This window comes from Ahaetulla prasina, chromosome 1 (genome assembly GCF_028640845.1).
Source record: "Ahaetulla prasina isolate Xishuangbanna chromosome 1, ASM2864084v1, whole genome shotgun sequence".
Lineage (NCBI taxonomy): Eukaryota > Metazoa > Chordata > Lepidosauria > Squamata > Colubridae > Ahaetulla > Ahaetulla prasina.
The window spans coordinates 5,228,322-5,250,379 of record NC_080539.1 but is presented as its reverse complement, the minus strand read 5'-3'; the positions used below and the strand labels follow the sequence as shown (position 1 = coordinate 5,250,379).

Here is a 22,058-nt window from a genome sequence, read left to right as displayed (position 1 = left end):
GAACAACTAGACGCAAGAACAGTTTTTTCCCGAAGGCCATCACTCTGCTAAACAAATAATTCCCTCAACACTGTCAGACTATTTACTGAATCTGCACTATATTAATCTTCTCATAGTTCCCATCACCAATCTCTTTCCACTTATGACTGTATGACTATAACTTGTTGCTGGCAATCCTTATGATTTATATTGATTGATATTGATATATTGACCATCAATTGTGTTGTAAATATTGTACCTTGATGAACGTATCTTTTCTTTTATGTACACTGAGAGCATATGCATCAAGACAAATTCCTTGTGTGTCCAATCACACTTGGCCAATAAATTATATTCTAAATTCTATTCTAATGTATGTATCTATCTATCTATGTATCTATCCATCCATCATCCCTCTCCCTATCATCTCTTCTTCTCTCTCTCTCTCATCTCTCTGTTACCTCTATCATTTCTCTCACCTCTCTCATCTATCCATCCATGTCTGTCTGTATGTCTATCTGTCTGTCTGTTTATCTATCATCTATCAATCTATTGATCTATCAATCATCTATCTACCTATCTACCCATCTATCTAACATCTATCATCTGTCATATCTCTCTCTCTTTCTATCAACTATCTATCTTCTTCTTTCTCTGTCTCTCTCATCTCTCTATTACCTCTCATCCATCCATCCATCCATCCATCCATCCCTGTCTCTCTCTCTCTCTCTTCTCTCTCTCTCTCTCTCTCTATCTACCTATCTATCAATTATCTATCTGTCTTTCTATACGGCACACTACGGTTCCCATCATCCCCATCCAGCACATCAGAAACGTCGTCTAAAAAGACAGGAAAGGCCGTGCGATGCGTAAAGCCCATTTTTCTATTTTTTTTTCTGCCCTCCCGCCTCTGCTTTCCATGCTGTAAAAATCTCACACAAAAAAACAAACCCAGAGGAAATAACCCTAACATAAAAAAAAAACGATAAGGGCAGTGGAAGAATTCCCATCCATGCCACCAGCAGGGCCACAGAGCTGGGCTGTGAAAATCTGGATGGCTGCTAACGATTTGTAGGTTTCCCCCACCCCACTTTCTGGAGAAGAAAGCCCACCTGTGTTGTGTTGTGTTGTGTTGTGTTTTGGGACTAGGAATGCCCCTCCTTTCTCCACCCCTTTCAGACCCTGTTAAAAACAAAAGCAGGAAAACCCCTTTTGACAACTTAGAACTAACAAAAGAGGCTGCAGGATGTTTGGCTGGTGGGAGGAGAAAAAAGATCCAATTTAAACAACTTTCAGGAGTGGGAAAAATTAAAGTCACAGCAGCATCAATCTAGAGTCCGTACAGCATTTTAATCTAAAGTTGCAGTCGTGGGAAGACTTATAAAGCCGTTAGGAGCTGGGTGTAACCCTTAACCCTTATTGCCTTCCAGAACGCCCTTAAAATGTGGTTTTTCCAACAAGGTTGGGAATCTTCCGGTAATAAAGAGAGCTGGCATCTGTTGACTGCATTATGGGTAATATTCTCGGCTCGCGGTCTTGTTTTTAATCTAGTTTTATTGTTTTATTGCTTGCAACTGGTTTTGCAGTAGGTTTTAATAGCAGGTTTTACCGTACTCTGGCTAAGAGTCATTTTGTGTGAGGTGGTTTGCGATGGATGGATGGAGATGGAGATGGTAGGGAGGAAGAAGGAGGGAGGGAGGGAGGGAAGGAAGGAAATAGGTGGATGGGGGGAGGAAAAGAGGGAAAGAAGAAGGAAAGGAAGGAAATGGGAAAAGGAAGGAGGGAAGAGAAGGGCAGCAGGTAGAAGAAAAAATAAAAAGTGTGGAAGAAAGCAAAAGAAGGGAAGAAGGAAGAGAAAGAGAAGGAAGAATAAATAATACAAGTGGAATGAGGAAGAAAGGAAGAAAAAAGGAAGGATGGAAGGAAAAAGGAAGGAAGGAAATATAGAGGTGGACGGGAGGGAGGGAGGGAAAGAAGAATAAAGGAAGGAAAAGGGAAAAGGAAGGAGGGAAGAGAAGGGCAGCAAGTAGAAGGGCTGCACGAATCAAGAAGAGGGCCGTGAAAATATTTGCAGACCCCTCGCATCCTGGACATAAACTGTTTCAACTCCTACCCTCAAAACGACGCTATAGAGCACTGCACACCAGAACAACTAGACACAAGAACAGTTTTTTCCCGAAGGCCATCACTCTGCTAAACAAAGAATTCCCTCAACACTGTCAGACTATTTACTGAATCTGCACTACTATTATTCGTTTCATAGTTCCCATCACCAATCTCTTTCCACTTATGACTGTATGACTATAACTTGTTGCTGGCAATCCTTATGATTTATATTGATATATTGATCATCAATTGTGTTGTAAATGTTGTACCTTGATGAACGTATCTTTTCTTTTATGTACACTGAGAGCATATGCACCAAGACAAATTCCTTGTGTGTCCAATCACACTTGGCCAATAAAATCCTATTCTATTCTATTCTATTCTAGAAGAAAACAGAAAAAGTGTGGAAGAAGGCAAAAGAAAGGAAGAAGGAAGAGAAAGAGAATAAATAATACAAGGCTGCATGAGGAAGGAAGGAAGGAAGGAAGGAAAGGAAAGGAAGGGGCAATGCACACACACACACACCCAATCACTTATATCCACTGCAGCTGAAGTTCTTTTACAATTCAACATTTTGAGAAGAGAAGGCCCAATCCATAACTTGCCTTATGTGGAAATCTGTGGGATAAGCTCCTAAAACTTTGTAGGAGTTTGGGGTAGGGTGGGGGTCACCTGGGTCACCTGGGAATTGTTCCAGATGAATAGACACAACTTCCTTCCTTCCTCCCTTCCCTTCCTTTTCTTTCATCAGATACATAAACATAGCTATATAAATCTATATACGTAGATAGGTAGAGAGCGATAGAGATAATATGGATAGATACATATAGATAGATGATAGATAGATAGATAATATATATATAGAGAGAGATAATATAGATTGATAAATAAATAGATAATAGATAGATAGATAGATAGGACAGATAGATAGATAGATAGATAGATAATATAGATAGATGATAGATAGAGATAGATAGATAGATAGATAGATAGATAGATAGATAGATAGATAGATAGATAGATAGATTATATATATAGAGAGAGATAATATAGATTGATAAATAAATAGATAATAGATAGATAGATAGATAGGACAGATAGATAGATAGATAGATAATATAGATAGATGATAGATATATATAGATAGATAGATAGATAGATAGATAGATAGATAGATAGATAGATAGATAGATAGATAGGTAGGTAGGTAGGTAGGTAGATAATATAGATAGATGATAGAATAGAATAGGATAGATAGATAGATAGATAGATAGATAGATAGATAGATAGATAGATAGGTAGGTAGGTAGATAATATAGATAGATGATAGAATAGAATAGGATAGATAGATAGATAGATAGATAGATAGATAGATAGGTAGGTAGGTAGGTAGGTAGGTAGGTAGGTAGATAATATAGATAGATGATAGAATAGAATAGGATAGATAGATAGATAGATAGATAGATAGATAGATAGATAGATAGGTAGGTAGGTAGGTAGATAATATAGATAGATGATAGAATAGAATAGGATAGGATAGATAGATAGATAGATAGATAGATAGATAGATAGATAGATAGGTAGGTAGGTAGGTAGGTAGGTAGATAATATAGATAGATGATAGAATAGAATAGGATAGATAGATAGATAGATAGATAGATAGATAGATAGATAGATAGAATAGGATGGGATAGATAGATGGATAGATAGATAATATAGATAGATGATAGAATAGAATAGGATAGATAGATAGATAGATAGATAGATAGATAGATAGGTAGGTAGGTAGGTAGGTAGGTAGGTAGGTAGGTAGGTAGGTAGATAATATAGATAGATGATAGAATAGAATAGGATAGATAGATAGATAGATAGATAGATAGATAGATAGATAGATAGATGCTGTAGGTCTTGAACTGAGGCCACAAATGACAAGCGAAAACTATAACCGCAAGACAGCCTGGGAAAAAAGCGCTTCACCGCTCGCCTAAGAAATTCTAAATTTCTTAGAATTGAGGGCACCAGAGCTTCACCCCGCAGGCCAATATAATTAAAAACTCCCATCTTCTTTTCTCGTTCTCTCCGCCAAGCGGCAGAACACATCTGGCCAACATCTGGACCCGTTGCCAGCGAAAGCTTTTGGATTGGCTGCCCTGGATCATTTGGCATTCGCCTTCCCGGTGCTCCCAATGGGTCTTAATTTAAGGGATTGGGGTGAATTCCAACCGCTGAAACCCCCCCCCCCAACTGTTCAGGTCCCCCAACCTGGATCAGCCACTTTGATGGGAGAGAAGAAGGATGCTGCGGTTGCTAGGCGCCCAGCAGTCACCTAGCAACTGTCGGTACTGGGAACAGAGGACCAGGTCAACCTACATCCTTCTCTCTTGGAGAAGATGGCAGATTTCTCCCCCCTCTCCCCCCCCCCCGCCTATTGTGGTTTACTACCTTGAGTTTACAACGTTTCCAGTTGTAGTCACAGCAAGACACAATGGCGGCCAAAAGTCGACCGTCATAAATCGAGGATTACCTGGCCGGGCTTGTATGCGTCTCGCAGACCTTGCAAAATCAGACCTTGGGAAAGAGTTTCCAGGTCATCCTCGACTTACAACCATTCGTTTAGTGTTTAAAAGTTACAACGGCACGGAAAAAAAGTTTTTCACAGTTATGACCGTTGCAGCATCCCAAGGGTCAGGTGATCCAGCCAGCCTGCTTTAAGAGGGGTGGGCTTCACAACCCCCCCAGAATTCCCCAGCCAGCATGTTTGAAGATGGGTGAACTTCAACTCCCAGAATCCCTCTGCCAGGAAATCCCCACATCTTAAAGTTGCGAAGTTCGAAAAACTCTTGAGCTTATAGAGTGATGGAGGATTTAGTTGGGAGTGAGGGGGGGTGGGGAACTGAGGGGCAGGGTGGCTTTTAAGAGGCAGATGGCATTGGGAGGTGGAGAATAAGCTCCTCATTAATTAGCAATTGCAACGTGCTAATTATAAAGTGTTCTGTAAACAGCGAATCTCAGAGACTGAAGACGACCCCACCCCACTTCTAATGAGTTCATTAAGCTGGAGGGAAGGAAGGAAGGAAGGAAGGAAGGAAGGAAGGAAGGAAGGAAGGAAGGAAGGAAGAGAAGGGAGGGAGAGAAGGGAGGGAGGGAGGGAGGAAGGAAGGAAAGACGGAGGCAGGGAGGGACAGAGGGGGGGAAAGAAAGAAAGAAAGAAAGAAAGAAAGAAAGAAAGAAAGAAAGAAAGAAAGAAAGAAAGAAAGAAAGAAAGAAGGAAGGAAGGAAGGAAGGGAGAGAGAGAGGGAGGGAGGGGAAGGAAGGAAGGAAGGAAGGAAGGAAGGAAGAAAGAAAGAAAGAAAGAAAGAAAGAAAGAAAGAAAGAAGGAAGGAAAGAGGGGGAGAGAGAGAGGGAGGGAGGGGGGAAGGAAGGAAAGAAAGAGAGAGAGGGAGGGACGGAGGGAGGGAGGAAAGAAAGAAAGAAAGAAAGAAGAAAGGGAGGGAGGCGGGCGGGAGGGAGGGAGGGAGAGAGGGAGGAAGAGAGAGAGAGGAAGGAAGGAAGGAAAGGGGAGGCAGAGAGGGAGGGAAGGAAGGAAAAGTGGAAGGAGGGAGGAAAGAAAGAGAAGGAAGTGGGAATTGATCCAACCTAAGACACAGCCCATTTTTTAAGGAGTTCATTCCTTAAAGACTTCATATTTTTGTTTTATTATAGAATATTCCAGTAGCCGATTAGACCAAGAAAGCAAAACAGGGCCGAAAATTTGAAGATCACAGCGAAATCCCAGGACTTCCCTGGAAGCCAAAGACCCTGAAGAGGGAGCCCGGGCCAGATCCAATTTTTGATACGGTCCATAAAGGAAGTTATTAAAACCACAAAGCCTTTCTTTTCAATTCAGTAGGATAAATTATATATTTTATATATATATAAAAGGCACTGCAACTGAAGCTCGAAACTGAGCTGCAAAGAACACTGGGACCACAAAGCAAGCCAAGATTAACTATAATGACCAACGCTACCAATTCATCTATTGGGACTACATCTCCCATCTCTTGCAGCTGGGGATGATGGGCAGTAGTGGTGTTCCACTTACCTTCACTAACGGTTTGGAACCAGGACCTGCCCCTGCCACTACCGGTTCACCCGAACCAAGGCGAACCGATAGAACCCACCACTGAAGATGGGGCCATCTACCAAAGCAGGGGACTCCAACCTTGGCAACTTTAAGACTTGGGGACTTCAACTCCCAGAGTCCCTCAGCCAGCAAACTGCAGGGGTCTCCAACCTAGGCAACTTTAAGACTTATGGACTTCAACTCCCAGAATCCCTCAGCCAGCAAACTGCGGGGGTCTCCAACCTTGGCAACTTTAAGACTTGTGGACTTCAACTCCCAGAATCCCTCAGCCAGCAAAGCAGGGGTCTCCAACCTTGGCAACTTTAAGACTTGTGGACTTCAACTCCCAGAATCCCTCAGCCAGCAAACTGCAGGGGTCTCCAACCTTGGCAACTTTAAGACTTGTGGACTTCAACTCCCAGAATCCCTCAGCCAGCAAACTGCAGGGGTCTCCAACCTAGGCAACTTTAAGACTTGAGGACTTCAACTCCCAGAATCCCTCAGCCAGCAAACTGCAGGGGTCTCCAACCTAGGCAACTTTAAGACTTGGGGACTTCAACTCCCAGAATCCCTCAGCCAGCAAACTGCAGGGGTCTCCAACCTAGGCAACTTTAAGACCTGTGGACTTCAACTCCCAGAATCCCTCAGCCAGCAAACTGCAGGGGTCTCCAACCTAGGCAACTTTAAGACCTGTGGACTTCAACTCCCAGAATCCCTCAGCCAGCAAAGCAGGGGTCTCCAACCTTGGCAACTTTAAGACTTATGGACTTCAACTCCCAGAATCCCTCAGCCAGCAAACTGCAGGGGTCTCCAACCTTGGCCACTTTAAGACTTATGGACTTCAACTCCCAGAATCCCTCAGCCAGCAAACTGCAGGGGTCTCCAACCTAGGCAACTTTAAGACTTGTGGACTTCAACTCCCAGAATCCCTCAGCCAGCAAAGCAGGGGTCTCCAACCTTGGCAACTTTAAGACTTGTGGACTTCAACTCCCAGAATCCCTCAGCCAGCAAAGCAGGGGTCTCCAACCTAGGCAACTTTAAGACCTGTGGACTTCAACTCCCAGAATCCCTCAGCCACCAAAGCAGGGGTCTCCAACCTTGGCAACTTTAAGACTTGTGGACTTCAACTCCCAGAATCCCTCAGCCAGCAAAGCAGGGGTCTCCAACCTTGGCAACTTTAAGACTTGTGGACTTCAACTCCCAGAATCCCTCAGCCAGCAAAGCAGGGGTCTCCAACCTGGACAACTTTAAGACTTGGGGACTTCAACTCCCAGAATCCCTCAGCCAGCAAAGCAGGGGTCTCCAACCTGGACAACTTTAAGACTTGGGGACTTCAACTCCCAGAATCCCTCAGCCAGCAAAGCAGGGGTCTCCAACCTTGACCACTTTAAGACTTGTGGACTTCAACTCCCAGAATCCCTCAGTCAGCAAAGCAGGGGTCTCCAACCTTGGCAACTTTAAGACTTGTGGACTTCAACTCCCAGAATCCCTCAGCCAGCAAAGCAGGGGTCTCCAACCTTGGCAACTTTAAGACTTGTGGACTTCAACTCCCAGAATCCCTCAGCCAGCAAAGCAGGGGTCTCCAACCTTGGCAACTTTAAGACTTGTGGACTTCAACTCCCAGAATCCCTCAGCCAGCAAAGCAGGGGTCTCCAACCTTGGCCACTTTAAGACTTGTGGACTTCAACTCCCAGAATCCCTCAGCCAGCAAAGCAGGGGTCTCCAACCTAGGCAACTTTAAGACTTATGGACTTCAACTCCCAGAATCCCTCAGCCAGCAAAGCAGGGGTCTCCAACCTTGGCAACTTTAAGACTTATGGACTTCAACTCCCAGAATCCCTCAGCCAGCAAACTGCAGGGGTCTCCAACCTAGGCAACTTTAAGACTTATGGACTTCAACTCCCAGAATCCCTCAGCCAGCAAAGCTGGCTGAGGAATTCTGGGAGTTGAAGTCCACAAGTCTTAAAGTTGCCTAGGTTGGAGACCTTTGCACCAAAGGACATTGGCTATCGTTCAACTCTACATCTCGAAGCCCAACAGGCAGCCCTCGACTTAGAACCATTCATTTAGCAACCATTCAAAGATTCAACAATGGCACTAAAAATAATTGACTTGCATTATCAGTCCTCACCGTCAAAGCATACCCACTGGTCATGTGATTAAAAAATTTGGGCCCTTGGCAACCAGCATGTATTTACAATAATTGCTGCATCCCTGAGTCACATTTGCGGCCTTCTCAGCCAGCTTCCGACAAGCAAAGTTAATAGGATTCACTTAACATCCTCAGGATTCACTTAACAACTTCAGCGCTTCGCTGAACAGCCTTGGCAAAAAAAAAAAAAGAAAAAGAAAAAAAGGTTGCAAAATTCAGCCCAACTCACTTAACAACCACTCCGCTTAGCGAAGGAAATTCTTGACTCAATTGCGGTCATTAAGTCGAGGACCACATGTGTATTTATTTCTCGTGCACTGACAGATCAACCCTCGACTTATGACCACAAATGAACCCCCAATTGCTAACGTTTAAGTGAATTTGACCCGTTTTATGATATTTCTTGCCACAGTTGCTAAGTTAGGCTTCTTTGCCTAAGGCGGGACTAGAACTCCCAGCCTCCTGGTGATTGGCCCAAAGTCACCCAGTTGGGGCTTTCAGGCCTAAGGCGGGACTAGAACTCCCAGCCTCCTGGTGATTGGTCCAAAGTCACCAGCCGGCTTCTTTGCCTAAGGCAGGACTAGAACTCCCAGCCTCCTGGTGATTGGTCCAAAGTCACTCAGCTGGCTTTCATGCCTAATGCGGGACTAGAACTCCCAGTTTCCTGGTGATTGGCCCAAAGTCACTCAGCTGGTTTTCATGCCTAAGGCGGGACTAGAACTCCCAGCCTCCTGGTGATTGCCCCAAAGTCACCCAGTTGGGGCTTTCAGGCCTAAAGCGGGACTAGAACTCCCAGCCACCTGGTGATTGGCCCAAAGTCACCCAGCCGGCTTCCTTGTCTAAGGCGGGACTAGAACTCACCATGTCCCACTTTCTAGCTTGGTGCCTTAACTAGAACTGGAACTCTCTTTCTTTAAAGAAACCAGGTTCACAGATATGGCAACTCCTAAACAAACCCACATTACCAGCTCTCCATGCGCAAGACTGCACACGGCCAGCCAAGGCAAAGGTTACCCCACTACACAAAAGGACAAAAAGCCATATATATTTTCAGGACGACAGCCAACCGTTAAGGATAACCAAGCAGCAACTGGCCAATCTTTACAAACACAAACACACACACGCACATTAGCTCACCCACAATCTCAGAATTTCTACATGCTGCCCCCCCAAAAAAGTCTGTTAGGGTCACCGAATTAAACCCCCATCTCTACCGTCTACCAGTCACAATTTCTCTAAAAGAAGCAGAACCGATTATTTTTTTTTTAAAAAAAGCAAGCCCCCCCCCCCGGTCTTGGAGACGCGTCCGTCACTCGCCCATCACCGCTACCTCCACTAATCCAACTTTTGTTGCGAGACATTTGCGTGGCGCCTTCTTTTATTCCCCTTTCTCAGCCTTGCGGGGTTAGGGAGGAGGTGGCGGGGTCGGTGGGAAAGAACAAGGCAGTTCGAAAAGAAACCCAACCGGACAATTTGAAAAGGGACCGTTTGTTTCCCACCAAACTTTTGAGAAACAAAGTACAAAGTTGAGTGAACCCTTTGCCGGACGCCGACGGGGGTGGGCCTGCCAGTCCTCTGCGCTCAGGTGGGTGGGCGTTGCGAGACAAGTGTGCAAAGCCCATCTTGTCCTTCCACGCGGTAAGTCCTGCCTTTTGCCCCAACGTTTGAGGGTAAACACGCACAGCCCCGAAATGAGAAAAAAGAAAATCAGCAAGGACACTCCACGGTTTTCACAGCAAATTATCTTCTCGTTTAATTTCTCCCCTCTCTCCCCAAGAAAAAAGGCCTTTGGCTACCCTGCAAAATATTCCGAGCCGAATCCCGGCGTGAATTTTCTCGCCAAGAGGTTCCCGTCGAAGTTTTTTTTATTTTTATTTTTGCACGGAGAGCTGTCTGAAATCAAGCACCGATTTGCACCGATGTCGTTTTTGATTCGGGAGGGATCAAAATAAATAAATAAATCAGAAACCGCTCCCCCCCCCCAAGTCAGATATTATTTTTTGGGAAGAAAAAAAGAAAAGAAAAGAAACTAGCTCAGAGGATGTTTTTAGGGGGTGGAAAAAAATGAAATATTAATGAGCCAACGGAAAAGAAACCGGCGCGTTAGCAGATTTAAAGATGAATAAACGGAAGACCCAGATGTTAACAAAAATTAGGAAAATAGAAGATCAAAGAGAATTGATGAATAAAGCAAGGTTTTAAGACGGAGGAGGTGGCAAAATAGCTGGGTACCATCACGATGACAAACAAAAGCTGCGTGTCACTTCAAAATAAGGAACTAGGGGGGGAAAAAGACTTGTTAAGTTGGGAGAAAACCCCAACTGTCAATGTTGACAAAAATTTCTGTGATAAAAACAAGAGCGTCTCGCCTAGAAGGATGCATTCGTTTCAGACAGCATAGCTCCTGTTGTGACAACTTGACGTGCCATTTATACGGTGTGGCGGCTGGGAAACAAAGCAAAAATAAAAAACAGCAAAACCCACCATGAGTTAAATATAAGGCATGACAAGACGCAAAGAGAAGTGAGGTTTTTGTGGTTTTTTTGAACCTGGTTAGAAATGATAGTTTGCAGGTGTTTGCTATTGGTTCGGAGGAAAAAAAGAGGGTTTGGTTGAGAAATAGAAGACTTGGGGAGTTAGAAGCACATGACCAGAGATATGGGTGACATGGGTATTTGCGCTATGATAAAAGTTAATAATAATAACAGAGTTGGAAGGGACCTTGGAGGTCTTCTAGTCCAACCCCCTGCCCAGGCAGGAAACCCTACACCATTTCAGACAAATGGCTATCCAACATTTTCTTAAAAACTTCCAGTGTTGGAGCATTTACAACTTCTGCAGGCAAGTTGTTCCACTTATTAATTGTTCTAACTGTCAGGAAATTTCTCCTTAGTTCTAAGTTAAACTAGACATACCAAGTTCCTGCAACCGTTAAGGTTAACAGTTAAGGTTAATGTGGATTTAAAAAATCATGAAATGTGCCATGTTGACAAGATGGAATATTTACAAATCTACGGTTGTAGGTTTCAGCACAATAAAAACGTTTTATAGGCAAGAAACAATAGGCTAATGTATCAGAGGTACTAGATTTTTGTCAAAGGCAATGCAAAATTAAATCAAGGGAAGACTGGAGGATGAGGGATACAATTTTCAACGATAGATTAAGTTTATATGCTGCCCAGCTCACTCTGCAAAGGCGAGTCCGGATGACTTACAGTTAGAAGCATAAATATAAAAATAATATTAAAAGCACATTATTGTTAGAGTAGTGCAGAGTTTTGAAATAGAATTGGGGACAAATGGTGAAAAAAGAATTGCTTACAATGAATTTGGCTGAAATTTTGGATAACCATCTGACTGAGATGGTGTAGGGTTTCCTGCCTGGGCAGGGGGTTGGACTAGAAGGCCTCCAAGGTCCCTTCCAACTCTGTTGTTATATTATATTATATTAAATTTGAAGTAGAAGAACAACCAGTGAAAGAAGTATAACAAAATGGGCTAAATATTCTGGTTATCCACACAAATCGAACAATGGAAAAATAAGTGGTTGAAAAAATTTGAAATTTAGACAATTTATAAAGAGGAGAAATAAAGAAAAAAAATTTATAAAATGAAGGAAAGCTAATCCTTGACTTACAACAGTTCATTTAATGACCTTTCACAAGTTACAACGGCACTGAAAAAAGTGACTTACGACCGCGTTTCACACTTATGACCGCTGCAGCATTCCCCATGGTCAAAATTCAGACGCTTGGCCACTGACTCATACTTATGACGGTCACAGCGTCCCTGGGTCACGTGATCCCCTTTTGCGACCTTCTGTCAAGCAAAGTCAACGGGGGAGCCAGATTCACTTAACAACCGTGTTACTAACTTAATGACCGCAGTCATTCAACTTAACAACTTTTTTTTTTTTTAAATTTACATTTATATCCCGCCCTTCTCCGAAGACTCAGGGCGGCTTACAGTGTGTAAGGCAATAGTCTCATTCTATTTGTATATTTTTTACAAAGTCAGCTTATTGCCCCCCCAACAATCTGGGTCCTCATTTTACCTACCTTATAAAGGATGGAAGGCTGAGTCAACCTTGGACCTGGTGGGACTCGAACCTGCGGTAATTGCAGGCTCTGTGTTCTAATAACAGGCTTCTAACAGCCTGAGCTATTACAACTGTGGCAAGAAAGGTCGTAAAACGGGGCAAAACTCACTTAACAAATGTTTTGCTTAACAGCAAAACAGAAATTTTGGGCTCAGTTGTATTCGTACATCAAGGATTACCTGTACTGTTAGTATATGTCACTAGAAAAATTATCTAGAACAGTGATGGCTAACCTGCTCGGAAATGTCACGCACACGCGTGCTCGTCAGGGCCACGCTCCAGAAAAGCCACACTCACGGGTTTTGGCACGCATGAGCACCTGACAATCAGCTGACTGGCACGCATATGCACACCCGTTTTCGGCACCGCCGCATGCGCAAAGGACAGCTGATGATCGTGTGCGTATGTGCGGCAGAAACCCAGAAGACAAACAGGCAAGGCTGCGCATGCCGGGCGACACGGTTTCACGTGCCAGTTTGGCCACGCGTGCCGTCGGTTCGCCATCACGGATCTAGAAGGTATATTTCAAATGTCGGCTGGCGACCCCCAGGGGAAGGGCCTTCTCTGTGGGGGCTCCCACCCTCTGGAATGAACTTCCCCCAGGACTCCGCCAACTTCCGGACTTTCGAACCTTTCGCCGCGAGCTGAAGACATATCTATTTATTCACGCAGCACTGGCGTAGGATTTTAGTTTTTAATTGGGTTTTTACTGTTTTAATTATATTTTAATTTGGGCCAATTTAATAAGTTTTTTAAATATTATTTTATCTTGTATTTATTCTTGTTCTGTTTTATTTGGCTGTAAACCGCCCTGAGTCCTTCGGGAGAAGGGCGGTATAAAAATCTAAATAAATAAATAAATAAACAAACAAATTTATATTCTGAATGTGAACAGAGACATTTTCGCATGTTTGACGAAGACGTAAAACAGCTCGAAAAACTTGGGCTTTTTACATCCACCGATTCAGGGGAATTTAAAAGATTAATATACAATTGAGACCAGATGTTTTTCTTTCAGGATCGATGGGACAAACAGTTGGGGAAAAAAAATCACAGAATTTTATTTGTATACATGATAACTGAAGGAAAATTATTGTATACATAATATGGAAAGATATGACAATACCTACCAGGGAGAAATGGATAGAGAAGATAAGAAACTTGCTGAGATGACTAAATTGACTTCTTTAATAGAAAAAAAGTCAGTATCTTTGTCTATTGCTGACTTGAAAACCCTCATGGATCTTTTTGCATAAAATAGGGGGGGAAATGAACTTATAATTTATACTTTTGAGGATTAGACAGCACAGATTATAGACAGAAGAGAGTTCCAGTTTTAACCCCAGAGTAAGAAGCAAATTTAAAATTGCTGTCAAGTTTGAAAGTGCATCTTTTTTTCTTTCTTTCCTTTTTCTTTCTTTCTTTCTTGCACGTTTCTCGTTAATTTCTTTTCCTCCTTTTTTCTTACTTTAATTGGCATTGGTTTTTAATCTCCCGTCTTAAAAATCTTGATTAAAAAGTACATATTGAAGAAAAAGAAATCACGTTACAGCGGTTGGGTAGTTGGGTTTGGCTAGCTGGGGGGGATCAAAGGCTAATGAGTGTGACCCAAAAAACATCCATCCGTCCATCTACGCATCCAGCCATCCAATCTATCGTCTCTGTCTGTCTGCCTGAATGTCTACTTACCTCTCTCTCTCTCTCTCTCTTTCTCTCTATCGTCTGTCTATTTAACTATCTATTTATCTCTCTCTCTCTCTCTCTGCCTGCCTGCCTATCTACTGTCTGTCTGTCTCCCTCTCTCTCTGCCTGCTTATCTATCTCTCTCTCTATCTCTCTATCTCTCTATCTATCGTCTGTCTATTTATCTAACTCTTTCTCTCTGCCTGCCTGCCTATCTGTCTGTCTGTCTGTCTCTCCCTCTCTCTCTCTGCCTGCTTATCTCTCTCTCTCTCTCTCTCTCTCTCTCTCTCTCTCTCTCTCTATCGTCTGTCTATTTATCTAACTCTCTTTCTCTCTGCCTGCCTGCCTATCTGTCTGTCTGTCTGTCTCTCCCTCTCTCTCTCTGCCTGCTTATCTATCTATCTATCTATCTATCTATCTATCTATCTATCTATCTATCTATCTATCTATCTATCGTCTGTCTATTTAACTATCTAACTCTCTGCCTGCCTGCCTACTTATCTATCTATCTATCTATCTATCTATCTATCTATCTATCTATCTATCTATCTATCTATCGTCTATTTATCTAACTCTCTTTCTCTCTTTCTCTCTGCCTGCCTGCCTATCTGTCTGTCTCTCCATCTCTCTCTCTCTCTCTCTGCCTGTTTATCTATCTATCTATCTATCTATCTATCTATCTATCTATCTATCTATCTATCTATCTATCTATCTATCTATCGTCTGTCTATTTAACTAACTCTCTCTCTCTGCCTGCCTGCCTACTTATCTATCTATCTATCGTCTATCTATTTAACTATCTAACTCTCTCTCTGCCTGCCTACTTATCTATCTATCTATCTATCTATCTATCTATCTATCTATCTATCTATCTATCTATCTATCTATCTACTGTCTGTCTATTTAACTATCTCTCTCTCTCTCTCTCTCTCTCTGCCTGCCTATTCTATCTATCTATAAATTTATGTGCTGCATATTTCTCTGTCATCCAACTCTGGGCAGCTTACAATCTGATGAAACGGTATTACAAAAGCTGAAAACAAACAATATATACATTAAATAGATAAATACATTTATCCTAATGATTCTCTTTCAATCAACAGAAAACCACTGGCTGTTTTTCCCGCTGCCAATTTATCCTGGCAACGGAGAAACCTGAATATTAAAAATAAAAAGAACACCTCCTAAAAGTAAGATAATGAACAGTGAACCAAATTACGTAGTTAAAAAGGTGACAAGCTGCAGCTTGGCAGCATAATGCCTTAATCTGTAATTTCTTTCCTGAGAGGGATGGGTAGCGCGGGGTGGATTGGATGACCTCTAGGGGGAGACCCTTCCCTTGATACGATTCTATGGCTAAACTTCCTCCAGTGAATTTGAACACTTCCCTAAAAACCCCATCACATTTTAATGAAGCAAATGGGGAGGGGGAAAAGATATAAAGTGACTGCCTGTGCTTAGAGGAAAAAAAACTCCACTTTTCCAAGTCCGCAAAGAGGGGGGAAAAAGTTTACATTTAAGTTTTTGTGCTAATAAATTGTCCACGTGGACCGGTCAGCTAAATGGAAGCGCTATCCTGGAAAATTGGGAAGCTAAGCTTGCTGTGTTTCGGGGGGTTTTTTTGGGGGGGGGGGGGGAAATGGATCGTTTCAAAACCTAATCTAAGCGGGATGAGCAAGAAGCAGATCCAATTTATTCCTTAGCAATTGAACAGATCAATCAATTAATAAAGTCCCGGGGATCTCAGTTTTAAACCTTTCCAAGCTCCTTCCGCAAATCCTTTGGGCTAACATCTGCAGCCAATTAAGAAATCAAACCAGATTTGATTTCAACATATTAAACAAGCATGTTCTTTTTTTTCCTCTTCTGGAGCTGCTAAAGCTTCAGCTGGCCTCTTCCTTCAGCTCCCTTCCTTCAAAAACCCAAATCCTGTTTTAGCAAAGAAAAGCCAAAAAAAAAAAAAGCTTTACTCCTCACCCACACAGATCAACCAACCGTGCAATCTCTGAGCACTGTTTGATATTGTGGTTTGGTTTTTTTTCCCTCCCCGCCCTCAATGAGGACTAGACACTTCTCCAGTTGAAATCCAGCGATAAATATAACTTAAAATTTTATTTCGCCGCCCAATTTGTATCAATTTGGCCAGGAAAGCTCGCTTTTGCTTGCGAAACACACCTTTGAAGAAGATGTTTTATGTATTTTCCCTCCCTTCCCTAACATTAAAGAAGGAGCAGGAAAGATGAAAAACAAAGAGAGAGAGAGAGAGAGAGAGAGAGAGAGAAAATCTTGCATTTGGAAATAAAGAGGCGGTTCACCACTGTCTCAAATCATTATTACTTCATTCGTGCCTGAATTGCAGCACAGGTAGTAGCACGCACCTTGCAAAACCACCTTTGCATTAGGAATTAAATTAAATCAACAGGTAGCAAGTAACATTTCCTACCCCCCCCCCACCAGCCCGGCCCTTAACACCCCCCCCCACCGGAAATTCCAGATCCAGTTGTGCAAGTGGCTCTCAAGACGTGTCTCTTCAGCTCCCCGCAAATTGTTGACATATTTTTGATCCGTGAGTGACTGCTGCCACGGCTATTTTAAAACCACACAAGCGAATAAGGAAACCTATCCTCACAAGCCAGGGCAGGTTGGATGCAAAGCAGGCTTTCTTAAATTAAAGGGAGAGTTGGCGATAAACATCAAGCTTCTAGACCTCACTGTGCGCGCGCTTCCTTGCTCTGTCCCACCCCCCCTGTAAGCAGTAATCACAAAGACTGCGTGCAATTAAAGAACAGAGTGAGATGAACCTTTTCTGCTTGGACTGTACTCAAATATTGCCACGATCCAGAACCCTATCCAAATTGCACACCGTTTTAATTTCCCGAAGGGCTTAGTTGATTTTATGATTAGAAAGCAAGGAATAATGCAGTCTAAATCTATCTATCTATCTATCTATCTATCTATCTATCTATCTATCTATCTATCTATCTATCTATCTATCTATCTATCTATCTATCTCATGAGGATCTTTTCATAATAACAGAGTTGGAAGGGACCTTGGAGGTCTTCTAGTCCAACCCCCTGCCCAGGCAGGAAACCCTACACCATTTCAGACAAATGGCTATCTTATATTTTCTTGAAAATTTCCAGTGTTGGAGCATTCACAACTTCTGCAGGCATATTTTTTGGCACAATCCCCACGTGTGAAACACTTCTGTACAAAACCTCAGTGTTTTTCAAAACAAATTAAATACCTTTCACGTAGATGCTTGTGATACTCAACACAAACCTGTGTTACCCCAAATACCTTAAAAATTGGTGATAACCCCAATTCTCTTGGTTTAAATTGTTGTTTGGCGTTGTTTTCCCTTGGGACCAATTTCAATGAAACAATGGCCTAAAGGTGTTGCTAAAAATGAAGACAAAAAGAAATATTCTTTTGTGTGTGTGTGTTTTTTAGGCTGATAGTTTTGGGGTCTTCTTTGCAAACCTATTCACACCCCTAACACCCCAAAAAGAAGCATCTCTAAGCATAGCAAATTTAATTTAATTTAATTCAAGTTCATTATATATATAACTTCCCTCCCTAACATTAAAGCAGCAGCAGGAAAGATGAAAAGGGCGCACTCAAATTTTTAAGGTCAGACTTATCAACATTTTACGTGCCAAAAAATATTTTAAAAAATCACTTGACACTAATTGTTCGGCCAAAGTCATGAAAATTCAATGTTTCACAAGGGCTCAATGCAAACCAGCTATCCGTGGGGGTCTCCAATATATGAACACGGCTTCTTTCTACACCCGTTGAAATGATATATGTACAGACATACACATTTATGAGGGAAAAAAAACCCCACATACATGAACCTCCCCATTAAACTTTATCTGGAAGGTTTGCCATGTGTGTGTTAAATTTATTGCAGGCTTAAACAAAGAGGCGCGTGCCATTTTAAAAATTAACAATGCATTATCTTGTGTTTACAGATCATAACACACCTCGCCCAATGTACGACATAACACGGGCTGCGATAAAAAAAAAATCTGCATTTTCTAATGAGAGCCATATAGAAAAAAACGAAAAATTAAAAGGTTTTGGAAGGTTTTTTTTGGAGGGGGGCTTTTCTCGCATCCATCCACCGCTGGAATTGAGCAAGATTAGGAATTCTGAACGGATGTAAATGCAGATTTTTTTTCCGCCCAGTTATGGCGCTGGACAATGGCATCTACCACCCCGCCCTTCGCGGCTGTGAACCATGGGTTTTCGAAGCCAGTGGCGAGACAATCAAACATTGGTTCACCATTAAATCAAAGACGGTGAAGGAAGATAATGGAAAATAATAGAACCTAGATTATTTTATATAAAAAGGGAGAAAAATCACAATATTTCTGTTTTCTTGCAAAGCTCGCCTTAACCTCAACCAATTTTATTTTTTAAAAATGCCATTTAATCTGAACGGCTTCCTTTGCAAGGGGAGAAAACAGCGATGCGAATTTTTGCAGATTTCCCAAAAAAATCCTTTCATGTAAAGGAACGCCAGTTCGAACTCTCTTTTTTCAACGCTCCCTTGTGCTTTTGTTGTTGTTGTTGTTTTTGCCTGAATTAGAGCAGGTCCAGTTTGCAAAAAACACAATGCAGGATTATTTTTCATTTTTTTTGCAAAAAAAACAAAACAAAACACCATTTCCATTTGATTGCCATCTAAGGAAAAGGGATTCTATTTAATAGGGTCATTCGGGGGTCCCAAATTCGGGGAGGTGGGCGGGCAAAGGGGGGGGGAAATGAGAAGGGGGGAGAGATTGCAATCTGGAACTGCTTGGTTGAAAGATAGACCCCCCCCCATATAACCCCACCTCACATTATGCAATTCCACCATAATCCCCCATCTCACTTTTTTTTTGCAAAGTGCTGTTTCCTGGGGGCTTCCCCAGGGGAGGGGGCTTCCCCACCGGGAATGAGGTCCCGTTTTCCTGGGGAGGGAGGGGTAACAGTCAGCTTTGCACCTCTCCACCGCAGACCCCCAGCCCCCGTTATCACCCCAACCTGCTTTGCAAACAGTGAGAGTGGACTTCAGGGCGAAGGCATGTTGGGACCCCCAACCCCACCCCCGCCTGCCCTTTTTCTAAAGGGGAGGGGGCTTCATACCAGGGGAAGGGGAGCGGGGTTGACAGTCAGCTTTGCATTTTTTTCTTCACCCCCTCCCCATCATCCCGACCCCCCCCCTTTGTAAAGAGGGCACAGCCGGGACTCCCACACAATTCCTTGCGCTTTAAAGGGGAGGGGGCTTCCCCTCCAAGATCGACTCCAGTTCTTTAGGGAGGGGGGCACAGATCTGGTCCGCATCTCCTCCTCCACCTTCCCCTGCCGACCCACTCCCCTGCTTTGAAAAGAAGGCACGGCCAGGACCCTCCACCCTCCAAGTGTTCCCTACTCTCTTAAAAGCTCCAGTTTTGGGGGGAGGGGGCGCCGGGCTGCTTGCTTCCCATCGCCCCCCACCCACATTTTGCGAAGAGGGCCCAGATTCCCCCTCCCCTAAGTTTCGAGCGCTCCGCAGGGGAAGGGGCTTCCCTGCCGGGATCAACTTCGTTTTTCTGGGGAGGGGGTTGGCAAAGCCTCCTCCCTCCATTCAGACTCCTACCTTTGCAACGACACCCCCCCCCCAGTTTCAAGCTCTCCAAAGGGGAGGGAGCCCTCCCTGCAGGGTTCAACTCCGTTTTTCCTGGGAGGGGGCGCCTGGTTGGTAAAAAACCCGCCTGTGACGACCCCTTAGCTTTGCAAAGACGCCCCCCTCCCCTAATTTCCACCCCTCTAAATGGGGAGGAGGCTTCCCTGCCAGGATCAACTCTGTTTTTTCCCGGGGAGGGGGCTCCCAGCTGAGGTCTCATTCTCCCCCCCTTCCCCCCCATATGCCCACCCCTATCTTTGCAAAGACACCCCCTCCCCTAATTCCCGGCGCTCCGAAAGGGAGGGGGGCTTCCCTGCCCCCCGAGATGCCATCAACTCCGTTTTTTTCCCTGGGAGGGGGTGCCAGGTTGGTAAAGACCCCATAGGACGCCCCCTTAGCTTTTGCAAAGACGCCCCTTCCCCTAATTCCCAGCACTCTAAAAGGGGGGGGAGACCTTCCGCGCTGGAATCAACTCCGTTTTTTTCCTGGGGAGGGGGTTCCCAGCTGAGTTCTCATTCTCCCCACCTCCCCCCCCCTTTCTGCCGACTCCTATCTTTGCAAAGAAGCCCCCTCCCCTAATTCCCACCACTCTAAAAGGGGAGGGGGGGGGCTTCCCTGCTGGAATCAACTTCCATTTTTCTCCGGAGAGGGGGCTCCGGGCTGGATTCTCACCTCCCCACCGCCCTCCCCACCTTTGCCGACCCCTATCTTTGCAAAGACGCCCCTTCCCCTAATTCCCAGCACTCTAAAAGGAGAGGGGGGGGCTTCCCCGCCCCCGAGATGCCATCAACTCCGGTTTTTTTCCTGGGAGGAGGGGGGGCGCGCCAGGTTGGTAAAGACTCCATAGGACGCCCCTTAGCTTTGCAAAGACGCCCCCCTCCCCTAATTTCCACCCCTCTAAATGGGGAGGAGGCTTCCCTGCCAGGATCAACTCTGTTTTTTCCCGGGGAGGGGGCTCCCAGCTGAGGTCTCATTCTCCCCCCCTTCCCCCCCCCATGCCCCCCCCTAACTTTGCAAACACACCCCCCCCCCCAATTCCCGGCGCTCCGAAAGGGAGGGGGGCTTCCCTGCCCCCCGAGATGCCATCAACTCCGTTTTTTTCCCTGGGAGGGGGTGCCAGGTTGGTAAAGACCCCATAGGACGCCCCCTTAGCTTTTGCAAAGACGCCCTCTCCCCTAATTCCCAGCACTCTAAAAGGGGGGGGAGACCTTCCGCGCTGGAATCAACTCCGTTTTTTTCCTGGGGAGGGGGTTCCCAGCGGAGTCCCCATCCCCCCCCCCCCCCCCCCCCTTTCTGCCGACCCCTATCTTTGCAAAGACGCCCCCTCCCCTAATTCCCACCACTCTAAAAGGGGAGGGGGGGGCTTCCCTGCTGGAATCAACTTCCATTTTTCTCCGGAGAGGGGGCTCCGGGCTGGATTCTCATCTCCCCACCGCCCTCCCCACCTTTGCCGACCCCTATCTTTGCAAAGACGCCCCTTCCCCTAATTCCCAGCACTCTAAAAGGAGAGGGGGGGGCTTCCCCGCCCCCGAGATGCCATCAACTCCGGTTTTTTTCCTGGGAGGAGGGGGGGCGCGCCAGGTTGGTAAAGACTCCATAGGACGCCCCCTTAGCTTTTGCAAAGACGCCCCCCTCCCCTAATTCCCAGCACTCTATAAAAGGGGAGGGGGCTTCCCCGCCCCCGCAACCCAAGATGCTATCAACTCCGTCCTTTTTTTTTTCCGGGGGGGAGGGGTGGCGGGGGTTGCTTCTACATCCCCCCCACTTCTTCAGCCCCCACCCCCCCCCCAGCTCCTCCCCCGCCCCCCAGGCCGCCCCCTCCCCACTCTCACCTTCCGGCGCTTGTCTGCGAAGGGCAGAGCCAGCCAGGGCATGGCCCGCGTCGCCTCCTGCCAGCGCGGCTGCTCCTGCTCGGCCGAGACGAAGACGATCTCCAGGCGCTGCTGGGGCGGCGGGCGGGACGGGGCGGCCGAGGCTCCTCCGGCGGCGGCGGCGGCTGCTGCAGCGGGTGCAACGGCTGCAGCGGCGGCGGCGGCGTCCCCCTCGGGGCCGGGCTGGAAGCGGCCGTAGAAGGCGGCCAGGTTGGCGGCCACTTGCGCGCAGGGCCCCCCGCCGCAGTAGCCGAAGTAGAGCCCCACCAGCGAGACGCCCCGCGCCGGCAGGGACGCCGTGGCCACCGCCGAGCCGTCGGGCGCCGCCAGCGCCTCGCCCAGCAGCTCGGCCAGCGCAGCCATGCCCGCCGCCCCGACCCCCACAGGCCGCCGCCAGGGGGCGCTCCCG

At 45.3% G+C, this 22,058-nt stretch overlaps 1 protein-coding gene across 1 annotated transcript in view; it reads right to left on the bottom strand.

Moving 5' to 3' along the window:
• NXN (nucleoredoxin) overlaps positions 1 to 22,058 on the bottom strand; it is a 102,203-nt gene extending 80,145 nt beyond the window's left edge. Inside the window, exon 1 of the mRNA XM_058164044.1 lies at positions 21,611 to 22,058. Within this exon, the coding sequence (XP_058020027.1) occupies positions 21,611 to 22,012 (402 nt within the window). The 5' untranslated portion in view covers positions 22,013 to 22,058. The remainder of the gene's footprint in view (positions 1 to 21,610) is intronic.